This window comes from Nyctereutes procyonoides, unplaced genomic scaffold (assembly GCF_905146905.1).
Source record: "Nyctereutes procyonoides isolate TBG_1078 unplaced genomic scaffold, NYPRO_anot_genome, whole genome shotgun sequence".
Taxonomy (NCBI): Eukaryota; Metazoa; Chordata; class Mammalia; order Carnivora; family Canidae; genus Nyctereutes; species Nyctereutes procyonoides.
In genome coordinates, this window is record NW_026575049.1 from 25,796,534 (window position 1) to 25,819,556 (window position 23,023).

Genomic DNA, 23,023 nt, shown 5'->3' on the forward strand with positions numbered 1-23,023 from the left:
TGTGAGTAGTAAGGCCAAAGAGTAGGAGCCTGAAGTAACTTCAAGGCCCTCTGGTCTAATCTTAACCAACCCTGAGGCAGTAGTGGGTCTCCCAGTAAGGAAGGGAGGTCTGAGGATCCACAACCTGATGAGCAGAATAAACTTGTTTCTTCAGAAAAATAAGTTGATTATTGCCTGATATTATCAATATAGTAGGCTCTGCATGACCTATAAGAGCTGATAGATAAAAATAACTGATAAATGAAGATGATCTATGCCCTCAAGATTCCCATAGCAGATGGCATTCCCAATCCCCTTTCCTCTCATGAGAATAAACAAGAAGCTGGCAAGGGCTGGGAGGATTCTTCCCAAATGGTTTTTAGGATGGAAGGAGCTATGCTTCTGAGGCTGGCCTTCTATAAAAGGGCTAGAATCTTCACTCTGAGTTAACCATGTCTGTTACATGCCTTGACTCATTTCCCTAAAATAGAATAAGACATAGTAAGAGCAGCCTACAGCACTGAGGTCTGAACCTTAGTTTAACTAACTTGACAACATTCACAGCACAACCAAAGAAACTTGGAGGGTATCCTATATGTGTAAGATTTCTTACAAAAGTGCCTCAGAGCATTTTCCCACTACATCAGAGGTAGAAGGAATTGTAAATAATAAAGTCATTATGAAATTGGACCACTTTTCAACCACTTTCCTTCTAATATGGGACTCTATTCTGGGAGATCAGTCATTCAAAACTCTAGGACACAGAAAAAGCGTGAGGTACATGTTAGGAAAAACTGTGTTTCAGAACTTGAATGAAATCTTATTCAATTTTTTTCTTACACCTTTCTGTGACTTCAAGAATTTTAAGCACTTAATGGCCAATCAGAAATCTAGAGAGCAATGTGGCTGTTAGGCAGGAGGCCCACTCCAACCTGCTTCTTGAAGTCCAAACTTAAGACATCCCAGAATCAGTGTGTGGTTCACAGCATGCTTCAGAATGTCAGGTGCTAAGAGAAGAAATGGAAATTAACAGAGTAGGAATTACTTTTCAGACCCTCTCATTTCTCTTCTGCACCTTAATGATTCGTAGGTTTTAATGTGACCTTTCTAAAGATGCTCAAAATAAGGGCATGCTTATTTTCCACAGAAAAGGTCTGTGGCTTAAACATGAACTCTGTATCAAAGGAAAATAAAGACATTGTGAAAAATGCTGTGTATCCAATTTTCTAATTTCCTTTCATTGACTTCCAGGAACTAATAATGATTGATTTTTTTTTCCTTTCCCTATTATTACTGTTATTCTCATCACTAACTGAACTTCTGAACTGCCTCTATTCCTGAAAAATTTCAATAAAATACATATAAGCCCTAAAAAGACATTATTTTCAACTGAAAATCTCTGGGTGAATGATTATCAGTTACAATGCAATACAAAAACTTTCAAGGACTGACACACAGAGAGTGGACCCCACACACTTAAGAACTCTCAGTACCGGGATCCCTGGGTGGCGCAGCGGTTTAGCGCCTGTCTTTGGCCCAGGGCGCAATCCTGGAGACCCGGGATCGAATCCCATGTCGGGCTCCCGGTGCATGGAGCCTGCTTCTCCCTCTGCCTATGTCTCTGCCTCTCTCTCTCTCATTCTGTGTGACTATCATAAATAAATAAAAATTAAAAAAAAAAATTAAAAAAGAACTCTCAGTACCCTTTAAGCACTGTCTCCATTTCTTTACCTTCTACTCACTCCTCAAACTCAATGCACCCTGGCATCTGCCCTGAACATCTCCCTGGAAACCTCTCTCCTCATTCAACAACTAGTGATCATTGTTGCCCATCTATTTTTTTTTTTTTTTATTCAGAAAGAGAGAGAGGTGCAGAGACACAGGCGGAGGGAGAAGCAGGCACCATGCGGAGAACCCGATGTGGGACTCGATCCCGGGTCTCCAGGATCACGCCCTGGGCTGCAGGTGGCGATAAACCACTGAGCCACCCGGGCTGCCCCATTATTGCCAATCTAATGAACTTTCGAGGAACAACTTCCTTGACTTGTCTGCAACTTCTGACACTATTGGCCATTTCCTCCCTCTGTGTTTGTGAGAGCTGCTGAGACCCACACCAGCCAGCTCTCTACCTCTTTCTTCCGTTGTGGGTTCTCATCCTCTTCTTGGTCAGGGGTCAGCAAACTTTTCTGTAATGGGCCAGACAGTAAATATTTTAGGCTTTGCCGGCCATATGGTCTTTGTTGTGATGACTCAACTGTTCACATGTAGGCAAAAGCAGCCACAGACAATGTATAAATGAGTAAGTGTGGCTGTGTTACATACAACTTCACTTATTGCACTAAAATATAAATTTCATATTATTTTCACTGTCTGAAATTATTGTTCTTTTATATTTTTTCTAACCATTGAAAAAAATGTAAAAAAAATATTCCTAGCTCGCGGGCAGTATGAAAACAGGAGGGGAATCAGATTTGCCCAGAAGGTTGTAGCTGGCAATTCCCTAATCAGGTTTGTAAGATGGCCAGCTGAATTCGGTCAAAATTGTGTCGAAAGAAAAGAGAAAGAAAAGAAAGAAAAGAAAAGAAAAGAAAAGAAAAGAAAAGAAAAGAAAAGAAAAGAAAAGAAAAGAAAAGAAAAGAAAAGAAAAGAAAAGAAAGAAAAGAAAAGAAAAGAAAAGAAAAGAAAAGAAAAGAAAAGAAAAGAAAAGAAAAGAAAAGAAAGAAGGAAGGAAGGAAGGAAGGAAGGAAGGAAGGAAGGAAGGAAGGAAAGAAAGAAAGAAAGAAAGAAAGAAAGAAAGAAAGAAAGAAAGAAAGAAAAGAAAAGAAAAGAAAAGAAAGAAAAGGTGAGGCCTATACTATTCTCACATTTAAGGTACTTGAGTACAAATTCCCCCATATTGAGACTTTAACAATTATGTGCATTTCCCAAATCCCTACCTTCACCTCAGATCTCTTTCTCTCTTCTTCCCTTTACCCTCAAACTTGTTCCCCATCTCCCCATTATCCCCTAGCTCAAGGAATAGAGTCATCACCCAACCAGATTCTCAAGTAGGAAATCTGGAAGGTGTCTTAGACTTTGTTCTCTCCTTGCACATCATTATCTGATCATCGTTACATTCCACTGAGCCAAAGCATCTCTCTGATGCCTTCCTTCCTCCTCTCTACCACCACTGCTCCTAACCAGGTTCAAGTCCTCATTACCTCCCACCTGGACTATTCTGTGTCCATCTATCTGAACCATATGTCTTATACCTCACATTCATTCACTTTCTAGACGTAGCCAGCTCCAACTCTGAACAAATGGCTCCCGTCAATGTTAGAATATTCACGTGTTTCTACATGGTGTGACACACTGTAAGTAGTTTACTTTGTAAATTACTTACTTGGGGTGGGGAGAACCCACCTCAAGTCTTTCAGAGTAGACTCGAGACTATCCCAACCACCAAGACACACACTTACTAAATATGCCTTCTGGAGTAGACTCAGAAGACAGAGTTGTGGTCAATGTACCATAACAGTCCATCACCCCAGGTATGCTGATGGGAAGGTGCTGTCCTTCAGCTGTGTCCCATGTGTGGTAAAGGTCATGAATTGCTGCTGTGGATGACAGTATCTAAAAATTTCAATCTACTAAGCTGGAAGCTTTTCCCTGTTGGCTTTGACTCTCCCCATCAGTACTTTCACTATCAGAATAAGTCTCACTGAACAAAACACCTGACAGACATTTACCAAGAGACTGCTAAGTGTTAGTTACCTGAGCTTCCTCATGTGGCAATTGTTCCACTAGGGGTTAAGCAGCTCCACATGTTTAACCCTTCCAAATATGATGCAGGTCCAAATTCATTGGCCAATCAGGCCCAAACTCCACAGGCTCCACAGAAGTAGATCTCTCTTTCCTCAGTGCGGTGTCTGTTATAGGAACTGCAAATCCCTTCCTAGACACTCTATTTCTACTAAAGGTGCTTAAGATCATGTCAGTGGTTTGTTTTGTTTTGTTTTTAAAGATTTTATTTTAGAGAAAGAAAGGGAGAGAGAGTGTGCACACAAGTGGGAGAGGGACAGAGGAAGAGGGAGAGAGAGAATCTCAAGCAGACTCTGTGCTGAGCACAGAGCCCAACACGGCTCAATCTCATGACCCTAAGCAGGTTATGACCTGAGCCAAACCAAGAGACAGATGCTTAACTGACTGAGCCACCCAGATGCCCCAAGTCATGTTAGTTTTTATAAATCAGTCATTTCATACTGATAACTACACGCTAAGCCAACCATGACCCTAACAGCTTTTTAACAAGGTAAAATTGCTATGTACAACCTCCTCCGTTACACCATCTATCTTTTTAGTCCTAATCTTTTTTTTTTTTTAAAGTAGGCTCCATGCCTAGTGAGGAGCCCAATGCAGGGCTTGAACTCATGACCCTGAGATCCAGACCTGAGCTGAGATCAAGAGTTGGATGCTTAACTGACTGAGCCACCCAGGTGCCCCTTTTAGTCCTCACCTTATCCTTCATCCCTCTAGTATCTGGTCTATTACATCAATCCCAGAGACTCTTTCTATTCTAAGTCCAATATTCAACAAAGGGGGACATCAGCTTCTACCTTAAGTGCTTTGTATTGTCTGCTACTGGACAGCAGGCCCATCTCTAGGCCATGTCTTCACAGCACCTCCACTTGAAATCTTATCCTATTCTCCAGAATTCTGTTTTTAAATAATGGAAGATAAAGACAATATACAATGAATCTACTTTTTCTCTGAAATATGGACAAATCTTCAGTTCACTGTACATCCAACAACTTGACATCAAACAAGTCTTTTTTCTTATAGGGTCTACTGGGAAAAGGGGCAGATTTAGAGTTATGGAGACTGCCTAAGGAGGGCACCATCTTTGGGAAGAGGAACAGGACCAAGAAACATCAGCTAAGAGAAGAGAAGAATGCGACTTGGGAATCCTCAGACTGGTTCTTGGGAACAAAGATAAAAATGTGAAAAAAAAAAAACAAAGATAAAAATGTGGCTGTAAAGTGAGACAAAACCCAGAAAGGTCAGGCCCAGCGCTAGGCTCTATCTTCATATAACCTCCACTTGAAATCCTTTTGTATTCTTTCCTGTCTCATTTTTCCTCTCCCTCTACTTATGGTCTCATACTCCAGAGAAAAAAAAATTTTTTTAAAGGTTTTATTTATTCATGAGAGACAGAGGCAGAGACATGGCAGAGGGAGAAGCAGGCTCCCCACAGGGAGCCTGATGTAGGACTCGATCCCAGGACCCTGGGATCACACCCTGAGTTGAAGGCAGCCACTCAACCACTAAGCCATCCAGGCATCCCTCCAGATCATTTTTATTTTTACTTCTATTTTCTCCCTGGTTCTACCAAGTAAATTCCTTAGGAGACCTGAAACAAGCTCTTAGCTCACTTTAGGATTATTTTACTTTAATTTTTGATGGGGAGGTGGGGTGGGAACAGTTTGGAAACTGTAGGGTATATTTCATTTTATGGTAGGTGAGAGAAAAATCCTATTTGGAAAGAAAATAATAAGTAGAAAAGAAAGTTTGATTTTTAAGATTTTGGCAGAGGAAAGCATTTCTGAGAAAAGATCTAACACACACACACACACACACACACACACACACACACACACAATCTAAGAAAGAATGCCTTAATGGATTTTTCATCTTCCAATAGAAACACCACTTACCATACAAAACAGCTTGTTTCCATAGCTCAGCTGATACCTGGCCTCATGAACATTAGAGCTGTGGCCAGGCCCAAGAACCTAACCACCATGTTTCAACAATCACAGAGCCTAGATTTTCCAGGAAAATGCCTATTTTCTCATCTGCTGTCCTGATAAATCAAAAACGTCCTATAAATATAAATACTATGTGCCCAAATCCTTTCCTAGATAGTATGTTGGTTTAGAAAATATGGACACTGTACTACTATCAATAACTCTATTTTTATGATAAGTATAACTTCTATTTCAAACATGTAATTTATAAAGATACTTCCAAATAAAGCCCACTTCTGGGTTGGTACTAGCTGAATGTACAAGGGGAGAACACTATTCTTTCTAACTAATTAAGATAATTATCACTAAAAATAGTTTTTATCAGTCTTTTATAAATCACTACAAGGTCCCATACTACATTCTCCCTTGAAATGCCTTTTGATTAGTAATATATTACAGTAATGGTCATCTGAGAATCTGCTTTCCAGAACTAAGTTTCCTTAAAAACTAGCACTGTCTTTATTAGTTTTCCATCACTGTATGGCACACTTTAGCCTGGTGGTCCAACAAAAGAAAACAAAAACAAGAAAAAAACCAATCATTAGAGGACCTCCCATCACATCTTGGCCTATCCATTCATCTGCCCCGACCTTCCTTCAAGTTATCGCAGTCCTGTGATTCCTTTCATCAGGGGCAGTGGTACTCAACCTGGGACATGTCCTGGGGTCACCTGTAGATGTTCTCAAAATACACGTGCCAGGACTGTGGCCTGAGACCATGAATGTTTAGGAAGAGGTCCATGCTTGTATATTCTGACAAGTCTATCCAAATAATTTTAATATATACCCTCGTTGTGAACCACGTATTTAAGTGGGCAAGGATAGGAGCTAGAATATTGATCTCAAGGAATGAAGCCTACCATTCTGAAGGGGAACCAACCAAAAGTGTGACCATCACCAGACAAGACTGCATAATCAAAATCTGAACAGAAGAGAGATCGATCTCTGGGAAACCTGGGTGGCTCAATGGCTGAGCATTTGCCTTTGGCTCAGGTCGTGATCTTGTGGTCCTGGGATTGAGGCCCACATCAGGCTTCCCGTGGGGAGCCTGCTTCTCTCTCTATGTGCCTGCCTCTCTCTTTCTGTCTCTCATGAAGGAATAAATAAAATCTTAAAACAAAAATAAAAAACAAAATGAGAGAGAGAGAGAGAGAGAGATCTGAAAAACACAAAGACCATTATGTTGGGGATTACCCGAAGGACACCTGTTTACAGCACATTACTTTTTTTGTAACAGAGTTAAAATATATTATTTTTTGAAAAAGCATATTCCAAGTTCTAGCTCAGAAGACCACGAGGCCATCCTAGACATAACACTCCCTTTCAGACTCAACATACGTCATGGATCAAGATAGTTAACAATCCTCTGCAGTTCCCATCTGTAAATTAGGTGCTAGTGTTTTTTGTTATTGTTTTGAAAAGTTTCAGTTCAAAATCATGACCCACATACTTTCAAAACAAGGTATTACTTTTTCTAATCTCTTTTGCCTCCTAAAAAATTTAAGGCCAACTAGAAACACTACTAGAAGTACTTTTAATTTGTCATTATTGCTCTTTAGTGGCTGCAAACCACCATCTTAATTACTTTGCACTCACTCTCACTAATCAAGTGGATTGGAGACTGAGTCAGCAAAAGTGTAAAATCTAAACACAGAAGGTTCCAATGACTTAAAGAAAAAAAAAAAAAAACCTTACCTTTGGTTTTTTGTTCCGTGACCTGAAAAATAAGAGACATAAATGAGATTTGCTTCCTAGTTTGGTATTATAAGCCTACTTTAATTCTAATGATGTAAGTAATTCAAGCTGTCAGACACAGGCATAGTTCAGATCCAGAAAAAAAGCTGAGAGTCCATTCAGACATCCTTCTATAAAGATAATGGCCATATGTCTAACATGACCACCATTATGAAGGATATTAAAAATTAAAACAAAAAGCATTTCACTCTCATTAAATGATAAAGTACTTGTATCAGGAATGCTCTTTGTCATTTTGATGCTATGACTAGAGAAAGGCAAATGGATGGAACCTCGAAACTAGATTAGCCAGAGACAAAAAAGATCACCCTCTGAGTATGGACTCAAACACTCAATCTCAAATTTAGAAAGCAAAGTTCAGGGACCCATCACCAGAGGTATCAGAGGCCATGGCAGAAAGGCAGGATTGAAAACCAAGCCATGGGATCCCTGGATGGCGCAGCGGTTTGGCACCTGCCTTTGGCCCAGGGCGCGATCCTGGAGACCCGGAATCAAATCCCACGTCGGACTCCCGGTGCATGGAGCCTGCTTCTCCCTCTGCCTGTGTCTCTGCCTATCTCTCTCTCTCTCTCTCTCTCTATCATAAATGAATGAATGAATGAATGAATGAATGAATGAATGAAAACCAAGCCATGTCACTTCCTGGCTGTGTGATCCCGGTGCATGGAGGAGCCTGCTTCTCCCTCTGCCTGTGTCTCTGCCTCTCTCTCTCTCTCTCTCATAAATAAATATATATATATATATATATATATATATATTTTTTTTTTTTTTTTTAAGAAAACGAAGCCATGCCACTTCCTGGCTGTGTGATCTCAGTTTTCTATTTATCTATTGAATGGAGATTAGTAATAATAGTATCTTGGTACAAAGGGTTGTTATAAGGATACACTGGATATCCTATGCCAATGTTCAAAAAAAAAGTTTGTTGTTTTTAATCAAAGTTCATGTAAAACAGTATGAAATTCAGCAATGAGTGAAACATGTAAATTCTAAACAAATAAAGATTGCTTTGTTGAAAATATTTTATATAGTAACTAAAACAGCTATAGAAGTGATTAACCTAGAAGGTTGGATAGGCTGAATATAATAATGGGTTTTTAGAGAGTTTAGAAATGATCATTAGGAGCCGCATGGAAAACTGCTTCTGCTATTAAGAGAGGAAAATAAAGGAGGGCACCTAATTATACATGCCCTATAATATTAAAAAATGACAAGACGCCATGTATAAGAAAAACATCCAAAAGGAAATGTGCCAGAATTCTAATAGACTTGTATTATTTTCATTATTACTATTATTGAGATCGTTAGTGATTTTGACTCCCTTTTCCCAAATGTTAATCTTATAAGGCATTTTTAATGGTTCTCTGATTTTTGTAATAGAAAAGATGTTTGGTTATTTGTGGCTGAAAATGATACCAAGTTACCACTATGGGTGCTCATGAAAACATGCTCATCTTTGGAAGATATGTCTTATAGTTAATCAATCTGCTTCACGGTGGATTCCAGCACACTAATGCCAAACATGAAATCTGAATTCGATGCCCTACTTTTATGACCTCCTGGAGTGTTCCTTATATTATTGCATTAAAAAACAAGCTAATTTTACTCTACTGGATTTGTAGTAGACAGCACTTTAAAATTAATGTGTTTCTATGTACTGTTAGCGAGCTCAAGTCTACTGTGCAATTTTTCTAAAACTCCATTTAACCAAGAACGAACTGATTTGTATCCACGTATCAATTCCTTAAAGCAATTTAAATTTTATGACATTATAAGTATTTCTTAGAATGCCATTTTGAAGATCAGCTATACAGGAAGTCAATGCCTTCCCCAGCTGTAAGGTGACAAACCCAAATAATGTCAAATGTGTCTTACAGTGTGGGTTCTGTTAAAAGAGCTGTCCTCCAGACGGTGAAAAGCTGGATGATCAAAGCATGTGTTCTGCCAACACTGAACAATGATCCTTTGGCAGCATCAGCTTAATGAATGTGAATGGAATCCTTCCTTGACACCTTTCTTATGAATGGAAATCTAATACAGTTTACTCAGTGATGGTTCTAGAAAGAGCAAACTGCTCATAAGAAAAGCTCAAGTTTAATGTCTATGTTGAAATAATTTACTTTTAAATAAAAGTCCATTCTTCAAGAAATTACACTGCCAGCACTTATCTTGACCACTGATTTATTAAACAAACAGTTTTTGAGTGACTCTTATGTACCGGGCACTGCCCTAACTTCCTAGAAATACAAATATGAGTAAAACCTTGAGAAACTTATGGTCAGTCTAACGGGAAGACAGACACGAAGAGATGATTGTAAAGCAACAGGGTAAGCAGTGAGAAGGATGTGGAAGCACTGTATAAACGTGCTGATCGAATGAATGAATGAATGAATGACCACATAATAGAACCTCTGGCACATTCTCTACAATTCTTTGCATCATAGCACATTTTATGCCTCCTAGTTGAGGCGCTGTCTTTACAATAAGGTTGGTAGCCACTAAGACAATCACGTGGTAAGCTTTGTGCCCTTCCTTAAAACTGCTAAATCAGAATTTAATTCTGGAATTACACAACGGTTCAGTATGATACAACAATATCCAAGGCCATGTGTTGTCCTAGATCCTGTGTCAGCCAATCTAGAACCTTTTTAAACAAAAATGATTGAATTGTATTGTCCATAATTAACCACTTGAAATTTTATTTATGGGGATTTTCCTCTTTGTCATAACTTCTAAACCGTTTCTTAATGTAGATGCAAGTACATGGGGGAGATTGTCCAGCTGTATGAATGACATTCTCTGCATAAATCATCCAAATTCACTCTTGAATAAACCTGCACTATCTTGCATTTTAAATCATTTTTCTATTATAGTGGGATCCACAACAAAAGCTTACAGATGCGTAATTTATTACTTCCTTCCAGATACAGATATTTTCCAGTTGAAGAATGAAGACAGATCATATATTGGCTAAAATAACCACTTGACTTGGTATCTTCTTGTTACCAGCCTTTGCTCAAGCTCACCAGTGTCTTGTCTATTAACCATTCATTCCCACAGACTGCAAAATCCAATTTTTATACCAATTTAGTTGATGACATGTGAATGCCCTAAAGGCAAGAAAGCCTTCACTGCGGTTCACTCTCTGTCATTCCTGCTGGAAGATCAGTATGCAGAGGGGCAATGCCCTGACACCTTATTGCTGGTGGACCTGCTTATGTGGAATGAGGCTGTGTCTCCAAAGGCAGGTATGAAAAAAGCCTCTGGATTGTTATCTGACATCTTTATTCAGACTCTTTACTGACATTTTAGACAATTCTAACAAGCTCAGATTAGAAGCAACACATTAGAAGCAGGTACCCTGATAGCATGAGGATATGATGGTGAGCATACCACTATTAATAGAAACAGAAACTCAGTTAAAAGCAGACATCTTAATGAGCATGCACAGCAGTCTATTTTATTACTTTACCAAACAAAAATGAGTATTTCTTTTAATTAAGTCTTGAAGAAAAGATAAAATTTTATATGCTTAATGTGTCAGGCTTAATATGCAATCCAATTCAGAAAACTATTGCCAGTATTGTTTTTTTCTCCAGGCACTCATAAATGATCTATTTCAAAAATTCAGAAAACTGACATATGGGAATATATGTTATATCCAATAATGCTGGGAAAACTTGTGGTGTCCCTTATATCTTGCACTGGTTTGTGTCTGATTGCCTGCCTTGAGTCTGTTCTAAGTCTTGAATTCCCTCTGAACCTTGTAACAGTTTCTATCTCCCTAAACTCAGCTTCAACAACCTGGAGCAGGGAGCAGGGAGCCTCAAACCTGCCTCACAGCAAGGTACTGTTTCCCCAGTCTGCTAGGCAATAGTAACAGAACTGGAGGCAAATCACTTTACCTCCCCCAAAGGCACCAAAACACCCCTGCTGAGCCAGAGTCCAAGTCAGGCAATGCTGAAGAATGGGGTGAGGGTGAGGGTGGAGAATAAGTTCACACCAGGGAGAGGGCAAAGGGACACACACTGAAGGGAAAGGGGTGGGGCTACCAGTCTGCTCAGACAGCGCTGAGATCAAGTGCATCAATTAAGCCTTGTCAGTTGATAGTGGTGAGTCTTTTTTCTTTTAGCATCTCTTCTCCCCTAAGCAAGCACCTCAAAGCCATGTTATTTCCCCCCAAAACTCTAAGCAGATTCTTACAAATAAATGATAATGCTGTAGGGCGACCAAAAGGAGAATGTGGGGGTGAACTTAACAAGCCTTGAAGTTGTTTTATAAGCTGACCTATAAAAATGGAGGTTAATTATGATACAAATACAGAAATTGGACAAGAACTAAAGCGTTGGTGACTCTCTTGCCTTTCTTGATAATGTTTACTGTTGTTCTCATTAAACCAGCTACAGCATTTCTGAATATCTACTTTTGGGAAACAAACATAGGTCTTCAACTTTCTCCCACTTTCAGATCTTAAAATTTGCAAGTAAACTACATAAGCAGTATTACTGAACTGTCTGTCAGGTATCCAACCCAAGGCAGTTAGTTATTCTAGATGTTTGGTGGATGTAAAAGCACACTTAAGTGATTAAACTCACCTTCTGAGTGGCTTCTTTTTTCTTTTTATCCTCTTTCTTCCTTTTCTTGTCTTCCATTAACTGTTCTTCCCTTTCTTGCTCCTTCTCTCTGTTAAAGTAATGTCACACCAAAAGGTTAACATCTATATTCACAGTCTATTTGTGTAGCAAATGAAATGCTTGTAGATGGTGTGCAAACATTCCATCTCTGTGACTGAGCAGAACATGGTATTTTACTTAAACTAAGAGGATGCATAAAACTCTGCACATTTAGTTATCCCCACATTTTGGCTTATTATGCCTTTTGCAAAATTTGACAATTTGGTTTCAAAGAAGCCCATTAATGTGAGCTTTATAATATTTTCCTAAACGAACACACACAAATGTACTCAGCAAAAACCCTGATTTGAATATATGACAATATCTGGTTGGCTTCTGGGGATATTCCTGGATTCCATGGATTTATAGAACACTCAGTACTTGGTCTTAAAAACACATGTAGAAAACATATAAAACATACAGCATTAATACATCAAAGAAAAAAATAAGGAGTGAATTTTCTGATAGGCAATATTCCTCACAAACAATATAAGATATATTAAATCGATTATGATACACAGATATTTATCACAAATTAGGTATTTTCCCATGATATCTCCAGTGTGGTTAACAGAAAACTCTATATTCTATATTCCTTATTTTTCTTCTACATTATTAATACTCTATGTTTTACATGTTTTCTACTTGTGTTTTTAAGGTAGGTCCCAAGCGTCCTATAAATCCATGTATTATTCCTCACTGAGTGAGTTCACAGTTGCATCTTCCTGCAATTAAGACAACCAGGTTTTGTTCCCCTCAATTATAGCAAAAATGATACACAATACTGAACATTCTACTTGAAGAAATGTACTGAATCTTAAGAAATTAAGATAATGTAATGATGCCTCACATCTGAAAAGTAACCTGAGAATGTAAGATTTATTCTAATACATTGTATAACATATTATAATACATATACAAATAAAATGTAGCTAGAAAGCTGCCAACTTTCTTTTTTTTTTCCCTAAAGATTTTATTTATCTGAGAGAGAGAAAGGAAAAAAAAGCACAAGCAGCGGAACTGGACAGAGGGAGAGGGAGAAGGAGACACCCCACTGAGCAGGGTGCCAAACCCAGGGCTCAATCCCAGGACCTTGGGATCATGACATAAGCCAAAGGCAGACGCTTCACTGACTGAGCCACTCAGGTGCCCTGAAAGCTGCCAACTTTCACTCTCTATGCATCAAATGGGAAAAACGTATTGCAAAACTACTGCTGTTGCTCAAAGTTCAAGATGGGCAACCCAGATGCCACACTAACTGAATTTAAGATTAAGAGTTAGCAGATTTAGAGACCTAGTTCTCAGTTTCCTGAAATACGGGACAAATACTTGTGATTTTAGGTGATTCAACACATTACACTCATGGCTTCACAAATACCATCTAGAAAAATGCTAAGGTAAAAGTCAGACAAATTAAAGAAAAACGTAAATGTTTGCCAACGTGGCAAAAATCAAAAAGAGAGTTTCTAAAGGGCTCAAATCTGGGTAGTGGTAACTACTCAACTTATACAAAGAACTGAGGAACAACACTGAGTCTGGCTCTCACGCCTAGGTAATAAATGCTTTATTTATAGAAAACAAGAACTATACAAAAAAATAGGTATTTTACATACATGTCAAGTTTTCTGTGGTTCTATCCATACTCATGAAAATTGGCCTTTCTTCTTTTGTGCCTCTAAGCATAAATACACAAAAGCCTACTGTGCACAATTCACACCCCAAAGGTAACTTCAATGAAAACTTTACAAATATGATCAAGAAAGAGATTTTATTGTAATTCCCTGATGTTGAATGCTGGATTTCTTTGGAGTCAGATTATGTATACCTCGGTCTCAGTGTGAAGCTCTTGGTGAAAATCCACTTGTAGCAGTGCACTACTTTAAGAACATGGCTTTCTGAAAATTGGCAAGATGGATGTTGACCATCTAAGGTAGGCTGGCCAGAGATCCTGTTGCATTTGGCTCCCAGAGCCTCTTGCTTCCTCTGGCTTCAAGTGGAAGAAGATGGGATTCCTCATGACCCACTTACTGTAACATGGTTCCTGTATTTTAAAGTCCAATGGACTACAGAAAAAGAGCAACCAGTCTGAAACTGTTTAAATATTCAATGCCTTAAAAAGCAGTGAGTTGCAATTTCTTTCTGTATCTATTCTAAAAAGTTTATTTTAAAAACGCAATGTAAAAAAAAAAAAAGCAAAGTTAGACTTTAATGAAACACATTCTTAAAAACAACTAACCTTTTCAAGTATTTTTTCCTATAAACAGGTAATTCAGGGAAAGGGACTGAAATTCATGTTAACTACAAGTGGATTTATTTCCAAAATAAATATTTTTCAAAGCTTTCCAGGAGACAGGCTGTGCTTTCACCCTGATCTTTTACTGCTTACATTGGTAGAATTGAGTTTTCTCTTTAGATTTCACTTCCTTAGGAAGAATTTATTTTCCCAAACCAAACTTGATTTAAAAGCCTGCTATTTACTTAATAATGAATGAAAAAGTAGAGTTCACCTTCCTTTTAATTTAGCTGTGCTCTGTCTTGGCTGCACATTAGCAACACTGGGGGGCTTTAAAATATTCCCATGCTGAGCCCAGAGCCCAAGAGGGCAAAGAGGGCATCCACGCAGGGAAGGTGATGTTATATACAGGGTGAGTGATCCATCAATAAATATGTTAATGATGATGACAACCAGGTTTCTCACTGTTGAAAAAGTAGTTACCAAAATGGAAAGGGAAAAAGCTCAAAAGACTCCTGTGGAGTTGGATCAGAATTAGTTATTGGCATCAACTTATGGTCTTAATATATACAGACAGGCTTAACAATAAACATAGATGTAATTTTTGTGAGGCCCTATGTGTGTATATTCCTTCGTGTATGCAAATACATGTGCACACGCGCGCACAAACACACACACACACTCTCACTCACTCACTCATCTAGTTCTGTTACTGAGAGGGCTTGGGAATAAGAAACGCCCAAAAGCAATGAACACACCTAGTACCCAGAGTGTGGCTTCTAAATACCATTCTTAAAAAGAACTAGGTTCTTTTTTAAAAGAGCTCATTTGGAGCTAAGGCAAATAAAGTACAAAATCACTGTGGAATGCTTGTTGCCAAAAAACAAGGAAATATTCAACAAATGATGGATGGGGTGTGTCAAATGATTGCAGGGACCAATTTGAAGGGGTTCCTACAAGCTATACCTGGGGCAGTATGCGCATAAAAATAGTGATGGTAAGAAATCATAAGCCATTGTATAAAATAGGAAAACAGGAGTCCATCTAGATAGAAATAAGTAAATGAATGTTAAAAGTAAAAGAAATGGAATATTCACATAGCTTTAAAGTACCTCCCCATAAAAATACTTATTAGAAAGGAGAAGAGAATAATTACATGAAGGAGAAGCCTGGCAGACAGGCTTTACCTTAATTAAGTAAAACACACAAACATCATTCTAATGGGATAAACTGAAATTGTGAGTTACTTGATTAGATGCTCTGAGAATACAGAATCTCTTCTATGATATTCCTTTCAAATATGTATAACCTGAATATTATCACGAGGAAATATCGGAGAACCTCAAACTGAGAGGCATTTTACCAAATAATGGGTCTGCAATCTTCAGAAGTTTCAGGATCACTGAACCTCGAGGAAACAGAAGGAGACTATCGAGACATAATAACTAAATGCAAAGTGTGATTCTTTTGCTATAAAGGCCATTACCCGGCTAAGCCTCAAAGCTGAGTAGGGGCTGAAGTTTCAATTGAAGCAATGTATCAATGTTTTTATTTTGATTGTTGTATTGTGTTTATATGGGAGAATGTTCTTGGTTTTTAGAAATACACTAAAGTCTAGGGGAAAGGGAAGCAGGTAAGTGATTCAGGAAATGTGTTGCTGTTTTCATCATACTTGCAACTTTTCTGAAAGTTCAAGATTGTTGCAAAATAAAACAAAATTTAAAAAAATCAAAACCATTATTGGGCTAGCTCCTCAAATCAACTACAGAGGAATCTGTGGGGAGAGAATCACTGCTCTAAATGCTTGTGTATAAGCCTATACTTTAAAAGGTATTTATACCTCAAAAATCAAATCTTCCATCTAGCAAATACAAGTGCCAGGTGACTAGATGGGTCCCACTTAACCATCAACTGCTTCTAAGTCTGAAAGCAGAAAAAATAATTCACATTCTCCCCCATCTCAAACCACACAGATACAAGTACAAACATTATAATCCAGAATAAATCTAGAATAGTAAAAAGCCAAAACTACTTTTAAGAATGTCTAAGGTGAAGAAAATACAACAGTGTTTCCTTTAAAAAAAAAATAATCATGAATTGAAAGGAGAAGTAACTTTTTTTTCTTTGAAAGGCAGTTACTTGAATAAAGAGAAAAATATTCAATATTCACCTGAGCTGAGGCAGAGCAGGACTCCTGCCCTGCTCACAAGTTCAGAACACTGAAGAGCAATTGTGCTAACATTCGTAAAAACCTGCCACATCACACATTCAAAGGCTCCAAGTGTCTAAGACCACATAGGCCAAGTTAAGAGCTGTGCCATCTGGCACCCTCCTAGAGCTCACATTCACGGTCATTCCCAGTACAGTCCTAACTTCCATACTTTTCCTCATCCATTCTATATATCTGACAAAAAAAAAAAATCTTCCTCCTTTTTGCAGTCCCATCACACCTTATCCTACTGTCAAGTCCTGGCTCAATACTCATCTACTTCAATGCCAATTCCTAGGAAATATGCCTTCCTCTAGACATCCCACCACCATGGCCATGGTGGTCGTTTGGCCCCCAGGGAATCGGATGCTATCAGTCACTGGCAGTTATCAGACCCACAGAAGGACTTCTCCGCAACACAGTGGCTTTGAACAGAGCTCTGGGAAACAGATTGGTTTGGGGCTCATCTATGTTTCACCTCTCCTCTGCCAGGATGCCCAGGAACAGATCCATTCCTTTAGCAGACATTGACGAGTGCCTAACACAAGCTGCCACTTTTCTAAGCACTTGGGGATACAGCAGAAAGAAAACCAAGACCCAGCTCTCAGGGGGCTTACATTCCAGTGGGGGAGAAAGCAACAAGATATGTAACCCAACTATATGTATAAAATATACACTTCAAGTGGCAGCAAGTGCCCTGGAGAGAACAAGGTGGGGTAAGCTGATGGAGACGGCAGACAGGGAAGACAGCGTCTCACATGTGGTTAGAAATGGCCTCTCTGACAAGGTGGCCTAAGAATTCCAATGAAGCAAGGGATGACGTGAGTATCTGGGACACAGCATTATGAGATGGTGCAACTGAGGAACAGCAAGGAGACTAGAGCAGAGGGAGGAAGGGAGTAAGTGGTGGGTGAGGTCAGGGAGATAGTAGGGCTCTTCTTAGAATGATTGCATTTTTCAGATTAACTGGGACCTATCTTCTCACAACTGAATAATGACCACCACTTCCAAAATCTCTTATTCTCACCTTCAATCAGAGTCTACCTCTCTTCTCAGGTGTCAACATTCTGAGAGCTGCAGCTTCTGGTCTCTGAGGTGGCTGAAGTGCCTCCTTCAAAGCACCCATCCCACTGTAGAAAAGTGAGCTGAATACATTTGCATTTGCTACCTATGAAGTCTCTGAATGCAGGTGAGTTGACCTTACTCTTCTTACGCACCCAGCAAAATACCAGGGACACATCAGGCCCTCCATGCAAATGTCACCAAAATACATGATTACAGAGTGAAAGATGCTTTCCAATCCCTCCAAGGAACATGTGTTCTAAAGAAAAACCTCCCTTCAAGGAACATGTTCTAAAGAAAAGCCTCCAAACAACTAAACTTAATCATTTACCAACACTGAGTTGCTATTATGTGCCAGGCACTGGGGTACAACAGTGGATGAGATACAGGCCCTGCCCTCAGGAAGCTGACTTTCCATATCAGAGACACAAACACACACCATGCCAGGGATTCATTATAGATGTCGGGGAGAACATAAACCTGGGAAAGGGGCTAGAGAAGACCAAGAGAGAAAGGAAGATTGGACTACTTTACGCAAAATGTTCACAGAAGGTCTCTGTGAGGCGGTGAGAGACCTAAAGGAAGAAAACTATCTGGAGGGGACTGACTGGCCAGGCAGAGTAGGCAGAGGGGCCCTGAGATGGAATTGTGAAAAGTCTGAGTTTGGGGCTTTATTCATTTTGGGGAGTGGGGGCAAATCCCCCTCCTTCCCCTCCTCCACTCTCCCTCAAAGCAAACAGCCCCCGACACACACACACACACACACACAACCCCATTAGAATCTTCTGGGCTTATAGGGAATAGCCTTCAAACGCACCAAAAGAACGAGGCACCTATTTCTTAAAAGCTTCCCTTCTACCCTATTCATTCCTTCATTCCTTTCTTTCTCTTTCTTTCTTTCAGTGCCTACTTGATGCCACACACTGTGTTAGAGGCTGAGGACTCAGCAGCAAACAAAATCAGTGCTGCTAGGCCTTTTAAACTCTTTGAAATAGCTGTAAATCCCTTCCCTCACAACCCAGACAACATTGTGAGGGCAGATACCTATGTTTCTCATATTCTGCTTTCCATGTTTACCAGCACTTTGGGGGTACTCTGAAGAAAACTTACAGCTTCTTTGGTGTTCTGAAAGTACCAGAACCTTGGGCATGTGAATTCATGGCCTCTGATAATCCAGGTTACAGACTAACTTCTTTCCACCAACTAAAATCTCCTACCTTATCGTCTTTTTCCCACAACTAGAATCATGACCAATGGTTCCTGAATTCATATGCCCAAGCCCATCATGCTTCAGACACCAAGTAGAGGCAGAGCTGACAATTTCATACTTGAAAGCAGTAACCACCAATATGCTGACAGGAGTAAAAATAATTTAAGAACCTCAATTCAGATAAACAGCCAGGGCTCATCTTGACAGGAAAATGTCTCCAGAAATAAAGAGCATCTTCTTTTTCTTCACAGTCTGGTCAACTGCCCATCAAATAGCACCAACATCTATTCCTGGGGTGCCTGGGTGGTTCAGTCAGTTAAGGGTCCAACTCTTGGTTTTAGCTCAGGTCATAATGTCAGGGTTGTGGGATTGAGCCCCAGGGTTGGGGTCTACACCAGGCACAGAGTTTGCTTGGGACTCTCTCTCCCTCTCTCTTGCTGCCCCTCCCCTCCTGCATGCACGCATGCACACGTTCTCTCCCTAAAAAAGATAAATAAATCTAAAACAAAACAAAACCCCCAAAACCTATACCTGATGCTCTGTGGTCAGTAGTGTGGTAGCAGTTCATAACCAACTCAACACAACTGAGGCAAACAGATGTGAACAGATAGAACAGATCCACCCAACATGTGAAACATGCCAGAAGCAAACCAAGACTATAAAAAAAACAAACTCTTAATACATCAACAACTTGGATGAGTCTCCAGGGAATTATGCTAAGTGACAAAAGTCAACTCCAAAGCTTACATACTGTAATATAATATAAGATTTCTGGAATTACAGTCATTGTCAGGGGCTGCGAGGGAGGTGAGGCAGAGTAACATGGCTGTGGTTACATCAGTGATCCCTGTGGTAATGGAACTGTTCTGTATCTCCACAATGGTGGTGAGTACATGAACCTACATGTGGTAAAATTACAGACAACTAAACACAATATACACAAATCAGTACAAGTGAAACTGGGGCATCTCACTGAGATCAGTGAGTCCTATCAATGTTAGTATCTTGGTTGTGATACTGTAGTACTGATCTGCAAAACACTACTGATCAGGGGAAACTGAATAGAGGGCATGGGAAATCTCTGTTATTTCTTACAACTGCATGTGAGCCTATAATTATTTCAATTAAAATTTTCATTTAAAAAAGCTTCAACACGGACTCATCTGTTTAAAATTTTTTGCAAGGATTTCTATTTTAAACCATTTTTAAATAGTTCTTTCTGAAAGTCATGTAAGAGTCAAAAGGAATTTTAGAAATTGTTTACTCCTGACATTCCCAGAAATGCATTCCCAAAAATATTCTAGAATCTACAATTCACCCTAATATGTTCAAATTATTATAGTTTTATTAATCAAGGTTCCTTGTCTAAAGTACATTAGATACATGATAAATATGGCAACACAGGGGTATTTAAAATCTTCTTCTACCATGTAATTCATCATACGATTCTCTGACTTAGAATTTTAGTTTAGGGATCCCTGGGTGGCGCAGCGGTTTGGCGCCTGACTTTGGCCCGGGGCGCGATCCTGGAGACCCGGGATCGAATCCCACATCGGGCTCCCGGTGCATGGAGCCTGCTTCTCCCTCTGCCTGTGTCTCTGCCTCTCTCTCTCTCTCTGTGACTATCATAAATAAATAAAAATTATTAAAAAAATTATAAAAAAAATAAATGTTAAAAAAAAACTTATATAAAAAAAAGAATTTTAGTTTAGTTACTGATTGACTCTGTGGTAGATATATGCAACAGCTCAGACAACACCAATTCCAAGCTCCCTCAGGCCTATTTCCCTCAGAACTAGAGACTGCGATGTTTTATGTCCTGCCAATAAGGTGCGCCTGTGTGAGACTTTAGAAGGAAACCAATAGGGCCACTTGGGTGGCTCAGTGGTGGAGCATCTGCCTTTGGCTCAGGTTGTGATCCTGGGGTCCTGGGATCCAGTCTTGTCATCGGGCTCCCCACTGGGAGCCTGCTTCTCCCTCTGCCTATGTCTCTGCCTCTGTGTATCTCTCATGAACAAATAAATAAAATCTTTAAAAAAAGAAGAAGAAGGAAATCAATAGGGTAGAAGGCACAGATCTTCTCCAGAAACAGGACCCACACCTGTCTTAACAGTTTCCTGAATGTGCAGGAAGAGGAAGATGCCCCCACGGGGTCCTCCCCAGTTCCGACGTGGTTCCCAAGGATCAGTGAGATAGTGTCACCACGGAAAATAAAGCCCCTGGCACCTATGACAGTGAATTCTGCACATTAAGAGCTCTAACAAAGATTTATATGGAGCTTTTCCAAAGCACATCTAATATATGTGGCTTGTACATTCATTTCCTTAAAAGACAAGTGGTTATCTTGGCAATTTATAAAACACTAAGAAAATAACTAGACCTCAAACCGTTGAGAACTATAACCAATTAAAGATTAGTGATGCCACATGTGTATCTGGGATGAAAAAAATTAAAAGTGCCATGAAAAGAGTCAAGCAAAGTGCTCAAAGTATCCACTTAGATTGTTTTAATTAAAAATGCACACAGAAAGAAAGCATAGTGGAATATATCCATACAGGCAGAGGAAATTACCTACTAGGGTACTCCACAAATATCTGTATTGGATTTGTTCTTAACATTTTTTTTCATTTGCTAGTTCTGACTGAGAGAATTTAATGGGTTGCTAATGTAATTTGCACATGATATTAAATGAGTAGACAAAACCAAACAGCACTGAGACATAAAAATCATTCTAAAACTGAGTGGCTCATGGGGAAAAAAATGGTAAAATGGTAACATAAACCTGGAAAAATTAAGGTAAATGCATTTTTCATTTAGAGGGATATAGAGATGTCTCCTGCCTTCAGATGCATCGGGTGACACAGGATTGGCAATTCTTCTGTATCTCAGCAACAAAATCCAACACAGCTCCTTCTATATATGGGTTATCTTCCTATATGAAGTTATATAAAGCAATGCTTCTCCAACTTTAATGGGAATCCTGTTAAAATGCAGATTTTTATTTAGTAATTGTGGGTTGTAAACTACAGTTCTGCATTTCCAACAAGCTGCTGGTCCCTGGACTTGACTTTGAATAGCACAGGTATAATGCATGTGGTTATTTCTTTCCAAGAAAATATGGAATTGTAATCATTTCTCCAAGAATAAATACTAACCTCATTACTATCCAACCTATGCCTTGTTATTCCCATCTGTGTTTCAGTGCCAAATTATAGCATAATCTTTACAAAGTTACATTAAAATGCATTTAAACTCATAGAATACCAAATATGTATGAAACTCCACTGAAATGACATTAGGAATCGCTAGAGTCAAAACTGTACATGCAAAAAAAAAAATTGGATGAGAGCAAATCTAAGCATCAATAATTGAAGAGTACCATCAAGGGCATGCAGGTTTCAGAGATGGCAAACATGTAAAAGAATGGGAGTTTCAGAATCAATGAAATACACCAGTAAGATTTTTGCACACCTAGGCTTTGACTCTAAGCTTCTCACAAATTTCTCACTTTCTGTATTTTGAGACACCTACAAGGAATAGACTTATTTAGAATTACTCAAACTAAAGAGAACATATTTAAAAGGGTTTGTTTTGGAAACAAAACATGTTGGAAGTTCCATGTGGCAAAAGTTGTAACCAAAGAGCTTAAGGAACATCGACTTTGAAACCACTCTTCTTACACCTTATGTATACTCTTGCTAGGCAGCCCAGCAATTTGGAACAAAGGAAACTCTTGACTGTCCTTTTTTTTTTTTCATTAAGATTTTACTTACTTATTTATTTATTTATTTATTTATTTATTTATTTATTTATTTAAAGATTTTATTTATTTATTCATGAGAGACACAGAAAGAGAAAGAGACATAGGCAGAGGGAGAAGCAGGCTCCATGCAGGGATTCTGGATCGATTCTGGATCTCCAGGATCTCGCCCTGGGCTGAAGGCGGCGCCAAACCGCTGAGCGACCAGGCTGTCCAAGATTTTATTTATTTATTAAAGAGAGAGAGCATGTACACAAGTGGGGGTGGGGGGAGGAGCAGAAGGAAGAGGGAGAGAGACAAGCAGACTCCTCACTGAGCACAGAACCCCACACAGGGCTTGATCTCAGGACCCTGAGA

The 23,023-nt window shown here is 39.2% G+C and overlaps 1 protein-coding gene across 7 annotated transcripts in view; it reads right to left on the reverse strand.

Annotated features, from left to right (window-relative positions):
* Positions 1-23,023, reverse strand: part of TNRC6B (trinucleotide repeat containing adaptor 6B) — a 242,873-nt gene that overhangs the window by 49,839 nt on the left and 170,011 nt on the right. For 6 of the 7 annotated variants that reach the window (XM_055329001.1, XM_055329002.1, XM_055328999.1 and 3 more), the window contains 2 exons: positions 12,115-12,202; positions 7,460-7,481 (listed from right to left, as the gene is read on the reverse strand). In XM_055329001.1, coding sequence (XP_055184976.1) covers positions 7,460-7,481; positions 12,115-12,202 — 110 coding nt within the window. Of the gene's footprint in view, positions 1-3,732; positions 3,809-7,459; positions 7,482-12,114; positions 12,203-23,023 lie in introns of those variants that run through there. The other variant, XM_055329005.1, reaches the window with a different exon arrangement.